Below are 21,551 nucleotides of genomic sequence, written 5' to 3' on the forward strand. Positions count from 1 at the left end.
TTCCACACAGTGGAATTCAACCCTGGATATGGTTTCTTGGTTACTAAAGAATCAAGAGGCTATTTTTCCTGCTTTAGACAAACAAAAGCACAAGCTACTCATTCCATCAGAGCTGGTAAAACTCCCAAAGCTGTCGGCTGTCTTTGAGCCATGCAGGCAAATAAAACAATTTTTAAACTTATTGTTACTGTTTCTTCAATAAGCTTTAGTTGACAGTAATTATGTAGATTAATAATTACTTTCTTGAACTGTCTACTACAGATTTGTAACTGAGCTTCTTGGAGGTGAGACATATGTTCAGTGGTGTTACCTGCTTTCTGACGCCTGCATCACATCATGAAGGTCTCCGATGATGAATGAAACTACGTGGTGAAATTTAAGACTGCCTTCACAAAGGACCTATCCCAAAGTGTAGCTATATTCAACCATCAGTGGCTCAAGAAAGCTATTGTGCTTGACCCATGCTTTATAGATTTAAAATGTCTTGCAAAGGCAGAGCGAGAAGAGGTTTGGACCAGCCTTGAGGCTCTGCTGCAGGAACAGTGTAACTGCGGTGGTGGTCCAGTTGAGCAGGGACCCACCCACAGCTGTCTGTCCTGGCCCACAAGTATCTGATTAGTCCTGCCAAGTCTGTCCCATGTGAGAGACTTTTCTCACTCGCAGGTCACATAGTAACGAAAGAGAGAGCTGCCTTGAGCTCTGAAAATGTGAACAGGCTAGTTTGTCTAAGTAACTAGCTGAAAAAGACGGACAGTAAATAAGCATGGAGGTATTGTGAGTCCAATGGATTTGTTATTTTTGGCACTAAAATGTTCAGCGGTCACACTGTGTTAGCCTAATGACTTAAAGTACTTAAAATAGCACTTTAGTTTTTCAAGTCTGCCTAATTTTGGCCAGGGATATTATTTTGTTCCTCTGGTTTGAATTGAAATACAGTTTTTACTTTTTTTTCACCAGAAATGAAAAGAGCTCAAGTTTACAATATTCGTGAATATTCATTATCCATCCATCCATCCATTCGCTTCCGCTTATCCTTTTCAGGGTCGCGGGGGGCGCTGGAGCCTATCCCAGCTATCATAGGGCGAAAGGCGGGGTACACCCTGGACAGGTCGCCAGTCTGTCGCAGGAATATTCATTAAAAAAATAAAATAAAATTGTGATCTGGGCAAATTTTCTTGTGCAATCAAATGTGATTGATCAAGATTAATAAATTACAAAGCCTCTAATTAATTAGATAATTTTTTAAATTCGAGTCCTATCCCTAGTTTCAATCTGAAATGGCTAGCATCACCATAGCAAGAACACCGAAGTACTAAGAATTTGTTGCAATTGTAGAGCAACATGAAACTGAACATAGTGACATAGGCTACCATGCAGCTGTCAGGTAAGCTTGGGCAAAGTGCTAAACAGAAGAATCTCAAACACTGAATTCGACTTCATGTCATGGTCCTGAGTCTGAGGACTCAGTGTTTTGTGTTTCCTTATGCTTTTGTTTATTCCGAGTATGTATTCTGTTGTGATTTTGCCATTTGTTAGGTTTCTGTTCTTTGCCTGCCTGCTCCCACTTCTCTGTGTTCCCTCTGTCTGTCCATGGTGTTATTGTGTCTACTTATGAGTCCGCCTATCAAGTTCAGTGTCCTGTCTGGTTCTCTGTCTGTTAGTTTCCTGTTTTATTGTGAAGGTCTCTGTCTAATGTGAGTGTGTTCAGTTTACGTTTCCCCTGTCCCGTCAGCTCTGATTCCTCCCAGCCCTGTTGCCCTCCTGTCTCTCATCCCCTGATAACTGGTGTGTGGCAGGAGCCCTGTGTGTTCTCCTGCCTGTTGCCGGTTCGTCTGTGTTACCCTGTGTCCCATGGTGTCCTCGTCTCTCTGCTTCTCATCCCTTTATCGTATGCTCCCAGGTCTGTTATTTTTAGTTCTCCCAGTTTAGGTGTCTTCAGTTATTTGTCATGCCCCACTGCTTGTTTGCCACTACACCTTTGTAAATAAACCTCACTAGCATTTCATCCACTGCCTGCATCTTGGGTCCTTCTTCCAACTCCACACGGCTCACCTCGGCAGCCGTGACACTTCAATGTATTTTTCAAGCCCAAAACCAACTAAATTCCTCTCACTGAACAAGAAAAAAAATAACAGAAAAAAAAAGCAGATTAAATCTTTAAACAACAAACAAAAATATCAATAGCACTTAAACCCAAACAAAAATAAAAAAAGCCTCTGAAATTGTCACAGTTTGCCAGGGAAATGTGGGAAAGGAGGACCAAAAATGCAGGACTCTGCATGTGGTGAACAATGCATTTATTTACAGTGAGGTAAATAATAATCCAACAATAAATCCTTGTGCGCTCCCCTGACTCCTGTGCCTCGTGCTCTCCGCTACCGTGCCTGCACTCCCCGTGTTTGCTGCTCTGTGGCCTTCCACGCACTTCCTGCCGTAAACAATAGAAACAGCCGTCAAGACACTCTACTGCTGCGGGCATACACTCACTGGACTTGTCTATCTAAGAGCACTGACATTGAGTCTCACACAACGATCCTGCGCCAAGGAGCACCCAGCCACACTGTTAAGTAGCTCCCCGACGAGTCAGGTGTGGCCAGCCTCCAGACGGGACACACCCACCAGGTCTGCCTGAAACCCAGTGCTCAGCCACACCCATACACACACCCACTTACCTATACATACAAGCATGGAGAACACAACAGCAGCAGCACACAAACATACATAATATAAAATGAGACCACAACAGCTCATCGACCCTGGGTCGCTCAGACCAGGGTCCCTGACAGAAATCTTACAAAAATGAACATTTGTTCACAGCTGGTTTGTGGATTTTTTATTTTATTTTTTTCACATTTCACATTTTCATTACTAGTAGCGGTTTATAAAGTAAAAAATATTATTGAGCAGAATTGCGGTCACCTTATTGATGAGGCCATCCAGAACAGTCGCAGCTTTTCATGACACCCCTTGGACAAAGTAAATTGCCCACCCCTACTTTAGACAGGACTCATGTGAATCAAACTTTACTATCAGTGTAAGCCTACTTCCTGCTATCATTAGGACCAAGGTCTGCACTCAGCCTACAGACAGGGTGGGAGAAAAACCAAGCATGCAGAAAGTTTTACTACTTTTTTCACATGTTTGGTTTCCTTTTTTTTTTTTTGTTAAAGCACATTTGAAATGAAATTCATGCAGAACATGGTCATTATGATTAAGCTCAGAAGTAACAATAGGTGTATCAATAATAATACATGTTTGTATTCAAAGAAGAATGGGGCATATTTTCACAGTAATATTCAAAAGAAAGAGCTGGCAAAGATGAGAAGATGCATTTTCACAATATGCGACAAATTACTTTTCTCGCACCTCCAGTGCAGCATGGTTTTACATTCTGCAAGGCAATTTCATCAGATCTCACAGATATGGTAACAAATAATCACAAGAAGAAATAGCATCAATCCAATTTTCAATTTTGCTTTTCACAGCAGGAGGGGCTGGTGATGGCAGCGATATGTTCCCCTTTATGACACCACGTCCTATTAAGGCCGGGGGGGCTCTTTGCATTTTCTGAAGTGTCTTTCTACTCCACGAACCTTATGGAGGGGGAGGAAGACCAGTCTTTCAGACACCAAAGTTAATAAGTGTAGCTGCTAAGGAACGATATCCAAAGAAGTCAGAAACAGAGAAAAATTCATTTATCACCTACCTATCTCTCTATAGAGTTTCAACACATTTATATCACAAGGTATAATACATGCCAGGTAAATAAGTTGTGGATTTGTCAGCCAAATACAACAATGACCAAAAAAAATGGATTCACTGAGCTGCCTGACTTTGGTGTTACTATCAAGTACAAGTCACATGGCGAGCTGTTCAACAGGAACTTCAGCTGTGGTTTTACGATTAGTAAACCAAAGACTCCTCCTGAACTGTGAAGACCCCGTCATGACCATCACTTTAACTGGGTACACAGGGTTGGGTATCTAGGTGAGGTCATATTCACAGACAGTATGAAAGATGGATGCAGCTACTGGGTTATCAGTCACTGGTTTGCAGATTCCCGTTCTGAAGCCTTGACATGAATGTTTTAGCTTTTTGCTAATACCATCTTGGCATTTTGAAATAGCTTTCTTAAAGTCTGTTTAGCCCCCTGGTGGCCATTAAAACAAACTTTCATGTTGACTTCACTTTTTCACACTCTGCTTTTCTATGGTCATATCAATTGATGCAATATCACAGCTCACAGCCCCTGCTGAGAAACGCCACCAAAAGCACCATAGAATCACCCATTGTCTGACCTAACAGGGATTGGACTGGATCTCTCCAATGACTCTCTTCATAACTTTGCATATATAAAGCTATCTGTTCTTACTTACCAGGTAAACAACCATCTCATATTCCCGTGGCTCCTAAAAAGTTTTAATCCGCTCACAGTCACCCAAAATTTCTGACTGAAGACTCCACCCTCGCTTCCTGCTGTGATTCCAAAGTATACTCCAGAGTGTGTGAGAACAATGTGCCATCATTCGATGTGGTCCAGGGAAGTGTAGGCAAAAAAAAAAAAAAATACAAATAACCTAAATAAAAACTTTAAATTTATAACTATTTTTGGTTAGACTTGGCATTTAGCACTTATGGTCAGAGAAATCTTGTCATTTAGTTCAACATATGATATAGGTGACTGCAGTTTTAATTCTGCTGTCGGTGTCTTTGTTGTAATTCTGTATGGAGCAGTTTATAAAAATCCCACTTCATTAATTGGTTCATTTATTGTAAAAAAAAAGAAGAAAGAAGAGCAAAAACAAAACACAAGGTGTCTATGGGACAGTTTTTTTTAATGGCGTTTCATGATGACGTTGCTCCTGTTTACAGTGTTGTTTTGGATGCCTCATTATTGTGCTGTTTGAAAATGGAAAATGTAAACAAGTGAGTGGCTTGTTTACATTGTGAATAATTCACGCATGTGCAAGTCTTATGTAACTTTGGTGTCTTATGTGGGAATTCCCTAGCCAAAATTATGGTGAATTTTGATTGGCTCAAAGGTTTGCATGAACAGGAAAAGAAGCAACTGTGGCATTTATCAAAAAAGGAAAAAAAAAGTATGAAAAGGTATGACGCAGAGAGGTTTCTGTTCACTTGTACATTATGACTTCTGTCTTTTCCTTGGCAAAGGCTAAGGTGAAAGCCATATAAAGAGGACACTACACTGCCTATTGTTCCAAACATTTTTGGCACCACCCCCACATGACAGTACAACTCTACAATATGTTGGTGTAGATGTGTAAAGCCTTGTGTTGAACCTATGAACTACCGGTGTGCTACCCCACTGGCAATGTCACTCAAGTCAACTCGTGTGACAACCTGAATTTGACTTCTATGTTCACTTCCTGAGCTCCCTGACCTCTGGAAGCCTGCTGCATTAGTCGACACTGTAAAGTTCTCTCTAAGACAGTGAAAATAAAGAGTTCAAGCCACTTCTTATTTATAGCATGAACCTACTGTGGACATGCACACCTTTCTTTATTTTTGTTTGTAAATAGCAGATATTACCATTACATAGTTCACTGATTCCTCTATGTGCTGCCTGATAGTTGCTCCATTTGTGTGTGCAGTTATGTGTGTGTAAACCACTGTCACTCCCCACTTACTCCTCCCTTTGGATTGATGTTACCTGCTGTTTCTCGCCGCAGTTCTTCTCCTCATGTATCACTTCAGAGTCATTGTTCCTCACCACCCCTCCTTTACCGCGTACGAACAGGTGCCTCCTCTCATTTCTGCTGCCAGCTATCATTTCTTACCCAGCATACTTTGTTGAATATGATCATGCAGCAGCTTCATCAGTGCTGCCAGTGCACTGAATCAGTGGGGAAATGAACTGGGCGGCGTGCAGCTCATTCTGGCTCAGCTCTAAGGTCTTGTTAGTGTTCATTTGAGAGGTACAGTAGAGCAGGAAAATGGAGCCGTGCAGATGGATTTCTGCCAAAATAAGGCTCTTTACACCTGTATAATCATGCGTATGCAAATGATATGGAAATCACTTTACTTTGCATGCATTACGCTTGCATCTTAGGTGGGGTGAAACTGTGATGGAATCCTTAATGCTTCAGAATGGAAAGTCCCCACATTTATACGTGTCATGTTAAAGAGTTGGTTTAGTCATATTCATACATAGATTTTTTTCCAAGTGTGACTAGATTTTTCAACAAAGCACCGCATAGGCATGAATCACCTAAAAGTTACTTAAAATACTTAAAGTAATCTACAAATAGGTGCTCCTGACCAGAGATGAGCAGTAACGCGTAACGCGTTACTGTAATCATAAGGTCCGAAAGAGTATGACGTCACGTTTAAAGCGTGGAAGTACTGACCTTACTTTGAGTTTGATTCCATAAAAAGTGACAAAAACATTAGTGTCCGTTGTGCGTGGGAAGAAAACTTCTTTTTACAGCGAAAAAACCCCCTAAACTTCCAAGCAAGCACCGAGTGCGCTACGACTAATGGGAAATCACAGAGAAACTCGCGGATTCTTCATGACCGCGTGCAGTCTTATTTTATGTTTCTGCTGGAATGTGTAGAAAATAGGTTTAAATGTTAAACAAATTTCTTCCAGTCAGAGAATGTTGCATATAATTAATTTTTGCTTGATGCATAAAGTTAAAAGATTAAAACTAATAAAACAAGTTTTAAAAAGAGACTTTTCCATTTGATTACATTTTGTATGATGGATTATGTAGAAAAAGTAGAATTGGGCTGAAAGATCTATCGCTTTATCACCTATTCAGGTTGTAAATCGTGTTTTTAAAAAGTAACTAAGTAACTAAGTAATTAATTACTTTCGAAAATAAGTAATCAGTAAAGTAACGGGATTACTTTTTGGGGGAAGTAATCAGTAACTAATTACTGATTACTTTTTTCAAGTAACTTGACCGACACTGCTCCTGACAGGCAACCTCATTCAGTCTTCTCTGTTATGGTTCAGTCACACAAGAGTAAAAGTAGAACAGCATGGTGACCAGGAAAAATCAGTGGTTACCGGTGATTGCAATGAATGATTTATTTATTTTTTCGTATTTGATGACTGATTGCAATTAGTCGTGATGACCAGCTGGTTGCCCATAGACTAACCTCTGGACAACCGCTTTCTATTGCACAAGGTTATTGCACAGATCACCTGGGGGAGCTAGGGCTCGATTTGCAGTGACTGCAGTCCCTTTCAGACAAATTGGCAAAGGTATTCAAACAACTGCCGTGTATCTTATACATGCAGACAAATTGACAAAGGATTGCAGTCAGTTTGAGTCAGTCTGTGTCAATAAGCGCAGCTTGTCTACAGTGCATCGCTTTGCAACAAGGGACTTAACTCAGCTTGTTTCCAAGTGGTTGTATTCTGGTAATATTCTTCTATACAAAACAGGGTAGCTGAGCGACTATGCCATTTTGCAGTTAACTCTTTAAAGCCTTGACCACAAAATAATTCCCAGAAAATTCTAATTATGTGAAAATTGAGTTTATTGAACCAATTGACAAACTTTAAATTTGAGATGTATTTGCTACAGCTGGCTTTTTTTTAATTACATAAAAATGTATTGTGCAAATGATTTAGGTTTTTTTCAGGGGGAAAAAATCACACCGATGCTTTTGTTCTTCAGCAGCAGAGTTTCTGCAGCCACTGAATCATTGGTTACAAATATAATTATTCAAACCATAAATGCAAACGCACATAGACCGGGTTCCAAATTATTATGCAAAGAATTTTTGTCGCTGACTTTCCTACAGAGTCTATTCAAATGACAGTCACTTTTCAAGTCATCAATCATTAGAACACAATTCAAATTTTATTGAACAAAAAATCCATTGATCCAAATTATTATGCACAACAGAGTTTCAAAACATTTTATTGGTTGTAAAGAGCTGAACATGATCATTTGTTGAAAGTGCAACATTAGGAGATCATATTTACTGAAAGCTATTTCAATCATAAACATCTTAACAGGCCAAGTTGCATATTAACTCCTTCTAACCTTCACAATTCTTGCAACCATCCATCATAGATCTCAGATGCTCCATCAGTTCTCAGTAAGGTTATGCCCGTAGCAGCCAATGCCACAGAGGTATTTTTGCAGCATCAAATGGTACATTGTCTGTTATGGTTCTGGTGCTTTGACTCAGTGTTTTGTGTTTGTGGACCTTTGAATCTTAGTTAATCATTATCGCAGTATTGCTAGAGTGACTTATGTTTCCTAGTTTTGTTTTCTTACCTTTTATGAGTTTTCCTGCTCATTGTGTTTAACTCTTGTGGTTCTAGGTTAGTTCCCTTAATGTTTCCCTTTCCCTGTGTTTTGTCTTCAGTGTCTTCAGTGTCTCCCGTGCACGCTCCCTCTCTCTTCTTGTCCCTCGCTCTGTCTGTCTCCCTCTCTCCCTCTGTGTCGCTCTAGCAGTCCCAGTGCCTTAGTTTTCCCTATTATTTCCAGGTTACCGTGTTTCTTAAAGGATGTTCATGCCAAAGATTTATTTTAGCCAACTTTGGGAGTGTCAGCAATAAAGTTGCTGTTTAAGCTCAGATTTTTTTTTTCCTGCTTTAAGGTTCTACCCTGCCACACAGTGAGCCCTGACAGTGTGATGCTTGAAGATAATTTTGCTACTGAGGGCACGGTTCTTCTTTTTGGACCGTGGAAGGAAGTGGTCAGTGAGAAACTCTACATACTTGTGGTCATTTTCACACATTCAGAGAGCCTAAAGGGACCTACCAACTCTCTCCCCATGACTCTGCCACCTCCTTGCTGATGTCGCAGCCCTGTTGGGACATGGTGGCAATACACCAACCACCGCCTACTCCATCCATCAGGACCATCCATAGTTGGGTGGCAATCATCAGTTAACAAGACTGTTTGAAAATTACTTATGGGACTACCAGCAGCTTTAACTACCTGCTGCTTTGTAATGGCATTTTAGCAGTTGTTCTCTTAATCTGATGAATTTGTCTGGCAGAAACCTTCATCTCTATGTCTTAGTCTCCGCAAACCCTTCTGTGCTCTGACTCAGCCACAAGTTTCTTCACAGTACGATAATCATGCTTAAGCTTTTGTATAATATCTAATTTTCTAATGTTTTCAGACCTCATCTAAGGCATTGCTCTATTTACCACATTTCTGCAGCAGAGATGCTTTTTCTTTCCCATATTACTTGAAACCTGTGGCATGCTTAATGATGTGGAACATCCTTCTTAAGTAGTTTTTATCTTATTGGGATCATCCTGTTCCAAACTAATTATGACAGCTGTCTGAGATTGATATCAGTGATCCACAGAGCCTCGAGCCACAATACCACCCATGAGTTTAACTGAAAACAAAAAATTGAATGTTTATGACACTAAAATCTTGTTTGCATAACAATTTGCAACATATTGTAAAGATTTATCAGCTTGGTCAGCATCAGCAAAACAGCATCTCGTCTAACACCAAGCATTCAGACTGTGGTGGAGATGGAGGAGGAGAAGAGGACTCTTATTAGAGCATTTTGCCCCTCAAAAACTCTCAAAGCCAGTCAAGTTAGGAGCCACTCTGTAATATTTTTCAAAGTGTTGTTTGCTCTTTGGCTTCCTTGTCTTATGCTACTATGACTTTGACAAATGTGAGATGTAGCCTACATGATTCTTGAGAATGATCCCACAACACAGATGTGGTTGATATGATTTGAATATACAAAGCCATCTGGACATAAGCAGATGTTTTGTTATGAAAACCCCATGGGTTTATAAATTTCTTTAGATTATTAAATAATTATGAGATCAAGAGAGACTCTAAGAGAATACTGCTCTGAGTGTTTAAAAATAGAGTGGGAGGCAGAGCCTTCAGATTTCAGACCCCTCTTCTGTGGAACCAGCTCCCAGTTTGGATTCAGAAGATAGACACACTCTCTACTTTTAAGATTAGCCTTAAACTTTCCTTTTTAATAAAGCTTATAGTTTGGACTGGATCAAGTGACCCTGAATTCTCAGTTCGTTATCTGGCTTCCCACAATGCACTTCTTCTTTTCAGCCACTATGCGTTTATACACCACTCTGCAGTTTATCATTAGTTAATCTTAATATTTGTCTCTCTCCCAAAAAGTTGATTCTGTTCATCTGGGTGTAGCGTGTTCAGTGGGAGAAACTCATCCAAGTGACTTCTTTACTCTCAGCTGACTGTAGGTTTCTGTAACCTTATAAAGAGCACATTTACATAATGACTAAGAGTCAAACCTTAAATACTGATCCGTATGCGTTGGTTTACAGTACACATCCACTGTTAAATATCCGCCATTACTGATCGACATCTCACAGTCTGAGACGGCTAACCTGCCACTTTTCATATCCTCCCTGGTGAATTTGATGTGTTGGTCCACCGAGTTAATGTGATCTGTGAATTGTCCTGAGATTTGATTTTCACTCAGGTGTCATCCACATACCTGAACCTGATCTTTGTGGTGTTCCAGGGTAGGATAACAGAGCCCTCTTTTCCACTTCTTCCTTGTACAAGTTAGCCACAATGGGTGAAACTGGGCGCACCCATGTTTCTGCCTGTAGTACTGACCCTTGTATGTGAAACATGTAGATGACGACACAGTTAAAGAGCAAACACATTTGGTCGGTGCTGAGTGTGGTGCTGTTGCTGAGGTTGAGCTCATCCTGTAATCTCTTAGGAACTACCTCCAACGCTTTAGTAACTGGAATGTAAGTGAAGAGAGCTGTAACATCGTACGTGACCATGGTTTTATCTGCCTGCATAATAACCTCTCACTTTCTCAACAAAATCCAAGGTGTTCTGGATATGGAGTTCAGTACCATACCATAGACAAGTACCCTTGTCTTCTGGAAGAATAATAGTGTTGTTGTCATTCCTAAGTAATATGAGTGCCTTCATTTCCTCCATGCTGATGTTGGATGCTGGGGGCTGTGCATTGACGAGTCAGGCCGAAACTTTTATTTGCAGTTGCTCTGCTTCAATGTCTGCAAGGTTGTTCTTTCAAATTTCTGTTTCTGTGGCTGTGATCAGTTCCAAAAGCGGGACTTGTCTTGGTGTCATAGCAAAGTTCAACCTTTTTGAGTCTGACAGAAAACTCACTGTTTGGGTGAGTTGTCTGTCAGACAAATTGTTCACCCACTTGTTCACATCCTCCGTGTGGCATTCTTTTTCTTCTGGCTGCTGAGGACACTCTCCATACTTTTCTGTGGTTTCTGATGAAAAGTAAGAAAGTCAAACTTCTTTCGTTGCCTGGTCTTTTCATGCTCTGACTCTCTTCTACACCCATCCCCTTCAAATAGTCGTGGCAGATCACCGACCCTTCCTGAGCATGGTTCTGCCGTAGATGTCTTCCTGTTAAAAGAGAGTTTTTCATCCCCATTTGTTGCCAGAGTGCTTGTTCATAGGTCATCTAATGTCAGGGTTTTTAACTTACAATATAAATCACCTTGAGATGATTCTTGCTGTGATTAAATAAATTGAAGTGACTGAACCCTATCCCAGCTCGTCCTAAGACAGCTGGGATAGGCTCCAGCCCGCCCATGACCCTGAATTGGATCAGCGGAAGAGAACGGATGGATGGATGAAGTGAACTAAATTGAGTCAATAGCTATATTTAAAGAAAAACCTTCACAGCAAACAAACTGCAGCATCAGCATGCATCCACTGTTTGATGCCCAAAATATCATCCAGGAGGCCCGCCCTCCCCCACTTCCACACACACCCATGTGTTCCGTCTAAAATGCAAACAAAACCTAGAGCCATGTCTATTATTTGCATTTTGTTTGAAGGTGTCCAATGACATTCAAGGCTAAACTATTACTGCACCCACCAGTGACCTTCATGAGGAACAGCAGAAGCTCCACTGCAGTTTTCACAACTGTGAAGGTCAGCAGTAAATACTGGACATATTTGTGGACCTTTACAATGAGTTTGTACAAGACTTCATGCTACCTTGGGGATTAAATGTAGGTTTGATTGATTATTATTTTGAAATTCAAACTCTTACTCATTGAATATATACTGAAAAAGTACATGCATAATTACCAAGTGTATTGGTGCTGTGCCAGAGAATCGAGTTGGCATTTCACCTCTCTCCAGCACATCAAAATGACTGATGATGTGTGTCAGGCTAGAATAATCATTAAATTAAATATGTACTGAGTTAGAGAGCATCTAAAAGGTGTCTGTTTGGCTCAAGTGCTTCACAGCCATGAATGTCTCTGGGTCAAAGCCAGCCTTCACTCTTTGGTGTCCTTCAATTTTTCCTCTTTTCAACTCAGCCTCATTTTCATATTTAGCCAGAACAGACCTGAGGAAAAATATATTACACAGTACTTCCCCAGGAAACCCAAGGATGACAACATATCCTCTACCAGATTTTATTTGGAATAGTTTGTACTTTCTCAGGTTACCATGAACCTTTAGTGGAGTTGTGTACTTGTAACATTGACCTCTTATTGAGAGAAGGAACATATTCATTCTATTTTTAATGCAGTTTTGGGCTTATAAAAACAAATTTCAATCATTTCTAAAAGATGAATGTTTGCGTGCTTGTAACATTCTCAAAGTATTTCTTGGTTACTGGACTCGATACACACAAAAACACTTGAAATACTTGTGTATTAAATTTCCACGAATATTCGAGATGCTTGTATTTTCTCTGTGGAGATTTTATTTGTTGCTGTAGTAGACTGAGTCGGAGTGCCTGAGTGACCTACTGTAAACTCCCCAGATTGTTGTGAAAAAACAAAACAAAAAAACAAATGTAGTGATGTACTGACTATCTGTGCACAAAGTGCATTATTCAGATATGGCTGTGAAGGCCCATATCACAGCCATATCACCCTCTTTGTTGCTTTTAATTATACAAAACCTCGTTGTATAAACTGATTTGCATAAAAGGAACATCAAAAAACGAGACAAAAACGATGCAGTGATGTGTAACATTAGAGAACAGAAAAGCTATTGAAGTGACCCTATTAATAAAACTGCTGCTTAAGCTTTGATGCAGGGACAATTTTGAAGAACCTTAAGTTAAAAAAAAGAAAGTGCTTTGCTCATTGTAACTTTAGTTGGCTGTTAGACCTCCATGGTGCAGAATGATAGACATGCAGGATTCGACACTAGAAGGCTGTTAGAAGAACGAGTTCACCTTAAATCTGAGTTTTGGATCAGTAGCTTTGGGCATAATTTTGTGATGTTCACATGTATGCAGCCTGATATAGAATCATGCTAATAATGATTTTTTTTAATAAAGTGGGGTATATTTGATGTCCAGCGTAAAGCAAAGACATTTGAATACATTTTGTTTTTAAAAGAAGAAAGAGTTAGACAATTTTTAAAAAATCGTTACAAACACACTAAAATTGACCACAAAGTGATCAAAACTGCAAATTCAAAAAATAGCAGTTTTGTTCGGGTGTCTCAGAGTGAGCTCAAAACTGCCTCATAGTCTCCTTATGAATTATCCTTTCCTTTCCTGCTTCTGTTCAAATAAACGTGACAGTTGTGTTGCTTTTACGGGGAAAGCTTCCTAAAGAGTTAAACATCAAGTGCGCTCACTGCGCCGTGGTGGTGGCACTAAACCAGTCCTGGGGCTCCCAGAAGGAACTCTTAAGATTCTTTCATCTCAGTGAGGGAGGCAGCGCGTTGGACTCGGACCTGCGACAGTATCGTAAAAAGAAAGAAAGAAAGAAAAAAAGGAGCCCTTACTCCTCACGGCTCCATTCTTTTGCCTCCATCACTTGGCGGAGTACAAGCGGCGTGTGAGCATCCTCTTCCTCCCTCCGCTGGGCACCGGCCTGCCTCTGTACACTGTGACAGCGAGGCTACTCGGTGCGGCGCAGCGCACCGGAGCGCAGCTGGAGGAGAGCAGAGGGGAGAAGCGAACAGGAGAGCAGAAGAGGGGGAGGAGGTGGAGGACGGACGGACTGCTACCCTCAGACAGGCGGGATTATACCCCACAGTATCCCGTCCCTTCAACATGCCTCGAGGGAATAAAAGACTTGCTGGGATTATCGCGTTGATCGCCTCGTTGCTGCTCGGCTCTTGTGGGACAGGTGCAGGTGAGCGGCTCCGCGCGCCTCTGGCACTGTTTAAGAGAGATGTAGAGTGGGGTGTTTTCTTGAAAGTCATCCCTGTGGTTTACTATTCCACCTGGACTCACTCAGCTGTAATGAATGAGAATAATATGTTTGGACGGTTGTAAACACGCCCGCTAATTAACCTGCCAGCTGGCAAAAAAGAAAGAAAAAGTCTCCTTCGTCTTTGTTCTCATATATTCTGCAGATTGTTAATTCACAAAACCCCCCTGAAAAGGCTATTATAAATAACTATAATAACTCATAAAACACATTACAGTTTGTTTATTTGGATTTAATTTCTTGATTATTTTTTCGAGTCATTATGGTACAAATGATTTTAAAAGGAAGAAATATTTCGTGTCTGCCCTGCGAAAGCTTTAACTGATCTGACCTGTTTTTCCGGGTTTGGCAAGGAGAAGCTCAGCGCAGTAAATTTAGTGAATTAAACAGTTGGCTGGATCTAATCCGACCACCACAAGGGCTTGTTGTTGAAAGGGAGCGCATATCCTCTGGGGATTTACGGCTGTCAAGTTTTAAGAGATAGTGAATTCCAATTGCCTTCTTATTTTATCATTTTTCAGCATTTGATGTTTTCTCATGAGAAGGAGAGTGGGAGAGACTGTGGGCTCGTCCTGGAGAGGCAGGGAAGCTGTGTAGGATCCTGGAGCTTCTTTAAGGTTCAGAAAAAGATCCTTAAAAAGTGATTTCATGGTGTGAGGAGATTTCTTTAAAAGAAACCACTGAACATGTCTGTATAACAGATATAGAATTTTTGTCTGCAACAAGTGTGCTACATCTCCTATTCACTGCTGCTGTTCAGTCCATGAGTGCATATGAGCTGTTAGTTTTTGATGGGAGGAATTTAGTGAATGGTTTCAGGACCTCCACAGTTGAAGTGGTTCAGTAAGATGTCATGGCCCCCTGCTTCCCACTGTAATTACTGTAGTCTACTTCCATGATACTGTAAATAAGGGCAATCTTGTATGTGACATCTCAGATTAAAAAACAAAACAAAAGGATCAGATGGTTTTGTGCACACAACTGGCCAAAAAAAACAAAAACAAAAAACAATCAGGAGGACGACTGTAAAGATGGGAATCCACAGGCATAGCACTTTCTCAGCTGCATTGATTGTTTGGATAGATAGTGGACGTATTTATATTACTGCCTGAAAATGACCTAAATTTGGATGAAAAGACAGTGTTGGTGCAGACCCACTTTGTTCAGGTTCATGAAGCCTAACAATCGCAAAGCCAGCAATTTCACTTTGCTTCATATAGTTGATCTACAGAGTAATGTGTATTAGTGGGAGCCTTTATCATCCGTCTAACAATCTGTCGTCTGTCCATATTATGCTTCCTAAGCAATGAGCAGGTGTCAGCTCAGTAAAGAACTGCCATCTCATTCATCATGTTTCCTACAAGGAGGATGGGATGCTTCTGTCCATTCTGTAATAGTCTCTATCTGTCAATATACCCACTTTGTCACACAAGCATGCACACACTGAGCCATTTTCTCTAACGTTTCCAAAATTACAATATAACATACCCACCTGACAAACTAAATGAACAGCTGTGTGATGGTGAGGAAGTGAAATACTGAACTCGTCACTTTCCAGAACAGCTATGAGTCAGTTCATTTCCCAATGTGGACAGAAAACATGTTACACAAACTAATTCTTTCTTTGGCGACCCTAACTAACTCCCATAGCTCAAACAAAGACTTCAGCCTTGGACACAACAAGATGTTTCAGGCTATGTGTACTTAAAGTCAAGGTATCTGTGATGACACGGAAGGTGCTGAGGTAGAAGGTTTTAGATGCTGTTTAATGACCAAACAATGAGTTTGATTGAAATCGTCTTTGCTATTTGTGTGTAGCATCAATTTAGGCAGAACAAGTGATCTTAGTGCCAGCACACATAAGCCGGTGGCTGAGCTGCTATTCATCTTTAAATCCAATTAGCATAAGTCATATCAGGCATGGTATTTATGCTGCTTTAGCCTGCATACAGCTGCTGCACATCTGCAAGCTGCTTTGCAACCCACCTCCACCACAGCTGCTTCATTCCACGGTGCTTCTGACCTCATCAGCGTCATTATCTGATGGCTGCTCTGTTCTCTTTGAGCTCGCTTTGCGTGTATGCACAGAGAAGGACAGAGAGGTCCCAGAAAGAGCAAATGTGAACAAATGTAAATTGCTGAAGATGAAAATAAAAATCTTTTGACTGCTGTAGTCCTGACTGAAATACATTTTTCATCCACTCACTCACGATCACAAGCCTAACCCGAAAGATGGTGATACCTAAAGCGAAATTACAGTACAATACAGAGTCACTTTAAGGTGAGAATAATGCAGACAAATCCAATGATTTTTCATACCTAAGTTGGAAAGTAGGCCAAGAAAAGTGTTTTGTGTCGTGATTGTCAACAGCCACAGTGGAAATTAAAAGTTTTACTTTCTCGCCCAGCACTCATCCTCTGCTAATCAATTCATGAAGAGGAGAATTTATTTTTAAGGCTCTCTTACCATTAAACGTACATTTCTAATTGAGGGTTTAATGACCATTTAAGAACATTATGCAACTGCTGCTGCTGCTAGTAACAAAACAGAGGTCACCTGCTGGATAAATATGTCATTTTAAACATTTGAGTAAATGAACAAGGCTATTATTTTTTCCCCAGCGAAGACTCTTCACCCCTTAGATCATTAGCATCATCAGCAGCACCACCATTATCATCTGTGAGAAACAATCTGGATCTCCTTCCTCCCACACACACCCTCACTGTTTGCTTTGTTTCATTTCACAATACAGGTAGACACATTTCTTTTTGCATTTTTCTCAAACTTGAAAGAAAACACAAATTTTCTTTATCTTCTTTTTGATTATTGCACCGACAGGGGCACCAAGGTAGCACAGGATGCGTTTCATCTCTCAGATGGCTGAGGGTAGATGTTTGATTATTTAAATAGCCGAGGCTGGGACGACAATGACTTTAAGGTGTTGTTATTTTCTAAGAGTGCTGGAAATTCATCTCCACCAGTCACAGCCAGACAGAGAATAAAAAAATGTGCTGGGGGAGAAGTTGATTTAAATTTGTGGCTGGCTCCCCGCTTCATATGGGAACAGCCCTGTCTCATCAGAATTTATTACTTTTCAATGAGCTGGTGGTTTGCACAGAGTGATCTAAAACCACGGAATAAAATCAATTTGATGCGAATGTGTCTCTGCAAACCATCCCTGTCCTTTATGCTTCATGAGGTTTAGAGAGCCAGTATGTGGCAAAAGAGCAAAGTAGTTAAGTATAAATTGCCCTTATTTTTATGTCATGTATTTAGCAGATGTGGAGTCATGAAGAGGTTCTGATTAAACCAAGGTTGCACAAAGGTGGCAGTACCTGGTGGTGTGAGCCTGGAGCTGTCAGTCATGAATCTAGATTTATTAATCCAGGGACAAGTAGTTAAGCCATAAAAGTGACAGAGAACTGCAGTCCATCCATCTGCCTTTGTAACCTCTGGGATTTTGTATTTGCCCAAGGCCAGCTCCCCAGCGGACGTCTGCCTGCCTAAAAACAGACCCATTCATCAAATGGGCCTGTCATTATATCAGATGACTTGTTATCGGTTCAAGAATTGGCCACATTCTGCTGAGGTCACTACTCACTGTCACTCTCTGGAGCAGCAGGAAAGCAGAAACTGTAGTCATCAGCTATTAGCAAAACCACACTGTGATTACCATCACTCTCTACAAGAAAATCTGCAGAAAAAGCTGCTAAATGGAAGATGTGATGAGATTCTTAACTGCTGTTTCAAATGAGTGTAGTCTGAACCTTTTGATCAAACATATTTTTGAAATTAAACAATAATAAATAATTAATTAAACATCCTTTTTTTTTTACTCCAGTTTTTTTTCCCTTACAGTCCTTCTTTTATATTGCAGCACTGACCAGGAAGTTTCAACCATGGTTGCTGGAAATAAACCTACCAAAAACTTATGTTTTCTGCTTTGTTGCTAAACAAAGATTTCAAGCCTACATTACATTTTAGCCACCTGGGGGCAGTGCAACCCTCATAGACTGTATATAAAAGATGGCTTTACCATCAAAGTCTGAAAACTGAAGCCACTGCAAAAGCACCTTAAAGCTGCACTCTGTCCAGCATATTATACTAATAATAATGACACTAATGATAATTTGTTATATTAAAAACAAAATAAACTAAGTAAAAAATAGCAATACAAATAGTAATACATAGAAATAATATCAATAATATATTACACAATATGTTATTGTACAATATATTATTGATGTTATATATCTGGTAGATAATTCTCTGTTTTTTATTGTATCATAGAAAGTCACAGCGTGTGGTATAAAGATTCCCTGTATCTGTCCTTGGAGTGGAGTTAATCAGTCTGTTACAGATGCTTCTCTGCTGCCCACCCACTAAGTGTTGTGCAGGGTGGTCAGGATAATCCATGATAACAATTTTCTGACTGCTTCTTCATAGAAGACTCTGGGAGAACAGCCCTAATATTGCTTGTCTATCAGCTCAGAAGGACCATAATAAAGATCAAGTTGGTTGCAACCAAGCCCATAAACTCATCAGGTGTTTTGTTAGTGACAAGAAAGGCCCCAAAGTATTCTTGCCTTGCTGTTGACAAGTCGCTACTATATTAGCACGCCGTGTACCTTGATTTGTCAGTCAGATCCACCACTCTGCTACATCCCTCACTTACATACAACAAACTATGAAAGTTACTGTTCTTGTGTTCTTGTCTGTTCTACACATGAACTTCATGTAATGCGAGTAGTTTTAATGACATAAAGACTTTCCCTGTGTCACCTCACCAGCTGAGCCACCCATTAACACTGACACGGAAGTATGATTAGGTTCCTTCAGTTATCAGGTAGCTCAAGAGGCACAGAAACTGTGCAAAAATATTGGGATGTGCTCTGCTGTTCTCGGGTAATATAAATTAAAGGTAAACATGTTAGGATTTAAACGGTGGCTAATTGTCAAAAAACAATTCGTGATTAACAGATTTGTTGACCTGGAACTTCCCAGAGAGAGCATGAACATGTATTTGGCCACTTTCAAAATGTAAACCAAATTTCTCTGGCTCGTACCTCAGCTTTGCCATCCTGAGGAAGCAGTTTTAACCATTTAATGCCTAATGAAGTGAACTGCAGGGTTTTTCTGCTTTGTTTTGCTGAAACACTTGTTAGTGACAAGCTAAGAAACCAAAACAGTGACTTAAAAGGTGCTAAAATATTCCTTAGAGCTGAAGGAAACAGCTTTACATAACTCCCTGTGGGTTTTGTCAGCATACGCAACACCTTTGACATAATCATCTAAGCCATTGCCATCTTAACAATATCGATTATTGCAGTGAGTAATGCAAGAGTTGCATCAATATTTTAGTGGAATTAATGTTTATGTGCTTGCTTTGAGCCCAAGATCTTCCCTACTGCCCTACACAGTTTTAAGGTTTTCTAACTGCTTTTGACAATCTCATGTGGAGAATAATGTGTTCTTCCATTCAAATTAAATACATGATATGGCTACAAAGTCATTTATTATTAAAGGAAGGGTCATACGAGCTGATCCTTAGAAGAATACGCTGTATTTCTGTTAACGTAATGGAGGAGAAGCTGAGGAGATCAGCATATGGTGGTAGAAGGCACAAGAAATCAACAAGAAAGTGGAGGAGTTTGGTTCACTGCCCTGCATGGACATTCGTTGCCTGCGCCCTTCGTCTTTAATCCATTCAGTGACACTCCCAGGTCCTTCTCTCATTTCATCCATCAGTGGGTTTTCTTTGTGTGTGTATGTGTGTGTGTGTATTCGGATTCATTTGTCTCTCCTCATCTCACCTTCACACAGCTGCTGCTCTGTGGTGCACAACAACACAAGTCCCAGCAATGAAGTCCTGTTCAGTCCTGCATCACAATCTCTCTCTGTATGGTATTACTGTAACAAAGGCTGGGGGTGGAGTAGCAGGGTGGTAGGTGAATAGTAACCTATTTAACTGCTTGTATTATTGTATAAATCCACTTTGAACTGCCTCGAGAAAAACAAACTGAATTTTTTGGTGAAAAACAAAAAACAAAAATTTGACTGTTAATCGTGTTACCCTGTGTGCAGTATCGCATGTATCGCATTCTCCTTTGTTCCTCTCTCAACCAGTTAAACAGGAAATCATCGTCACATCGAACCTAATCATAGTCGGTGACCTTCTCTGTTTTCAGTTTAATGAATATGTAAGAACCTCTTAAAATATGCTGAATACCCCAACCGGCTGCGGTAGATGGCTGCTGCTCCCTCCTGGAAGTTTTCTTCCTGTTAAAAGGCAGTTTTTCCTTCCCACTGTTGCCAAGTGCTTGGTCACAGGGACATCATCTAATTGTTGGGGTTTTCTCTGTATTATTGTGGGGTCTTCCTTTACAATAGAAAGCACCTCAAGGTGCCTGTTGTTGTAATTAGAATTATTTAGAATTATTTAGATTTAGATTAGAATGATTAGAAACTGAATTGAATTGAACTGGACTGAGTCATCAACTGAAATGATTCCTTTGTTGTTCTCAGTAGTGCCTTTTTTGTTGCGTGTGTTTGCATTGCTTTGTGGTAGTGTTTACTCATAGTTACAGTAATGTGTGTTTTTATTAGCATGTTCTGTTCTGCTAAGTTTTGTTAAAACTGATGGAAGGCTGATGGAAGGTGAAAACCACAAAGAGAAAAAAAGATTGTGAAAGGAACCCTCAATGTCACTTTGTATGAGAAGCAATATTGTCATTGTGGGCTATTATTTATCAGACAGGCCTTGAGAAACAGAAAGGTTTTTCAGTTGCAGGATGTCATCCAAGGAAACTCTGCTTCTCACAGATCAATATATACAATAAAATATAAGTCAAAGGCATGTCAATACAACATTTTAGTGTGAAACATTACAATAAAACGTTATTTTGAAATGATTGCCTGTCACACAAATTATTGTGCCTGAATATAAAATAATTTACCCCTCGCTTCTGGAAGTTCATATTTTATATGTGATTTAACACCTTTTTTTCTTCTTCTTCTTTAGGCTCCTCCTATTTGGGGTCACCACAGCAGCCCATCTACCTCCATTTTGCTATATCCTTAGCAGCCTCCTCTTTCATACCAACCTGTCACTACACTAGACTCCATGACATTCGTGAATTTATTTCCACATTTTTTCCTCATGTCAGGCAGCTACCCATCCAACATCCTTTCTATTCATCTTTCAACGCATATACACCTAACCTTGCCTCTCTAACTGTGTCTCCAAACCACTCAATCTCAGCTGTCCCACTGTTGTACTCTTTTCTAATCTTGTCCGTCCAATGAAAATCTCAACATCTCCAGCTCTGCCTCCTGTTATTCTTTAGTGCCACTGTCCTGAAGCCATACATTATAGCAGGTATCACAACAGACTTGTAAACCTTC

General features: G+C 40.2%; 1 protein-coding gene across 1 annotated transcript in view; it reads left to right on the top strand.

Annotated features, from left to right (window-relative positions):
- Positions 1 to 13,535: 13,535 nt before the first annotated feature.
- Positions 13,536 to 21,551, top strand: part of LOC102304759 (contactin-associated protein-like 4) — a 116,316-nt gene continuing 108,300 nt past the window's right edge. The window contains exon 1 of the mRNA XM_005923886.3: positions 13,536 to 14,068. Coding sequence (XP_005923948.1) covers positions 13,987 to 14,068 — 82 coding nt within the window. The 5' untranslated portion in view covers positions 13,536 to 13,986. The remainder of the gene's footprint in view (positions 14,069 to 21,551) is intronic.

The sequence above is a fragment of the Haplochromis burtoni genome, unplaced genomic scaffold, assembly GCF_018398535.1.
Source record: "Haplochromis burtoni strain Fernald_Lab_line unplaced genomic scaffold, NCSU_Asbu1 Contig_53, whole genome shotgun sequence".
NCBI lineage: Eukaryota > Metazoa > Chordata > Actinopteri > Cichliformes > Cichlidae > Haplochromis > Haplochromis burtoni.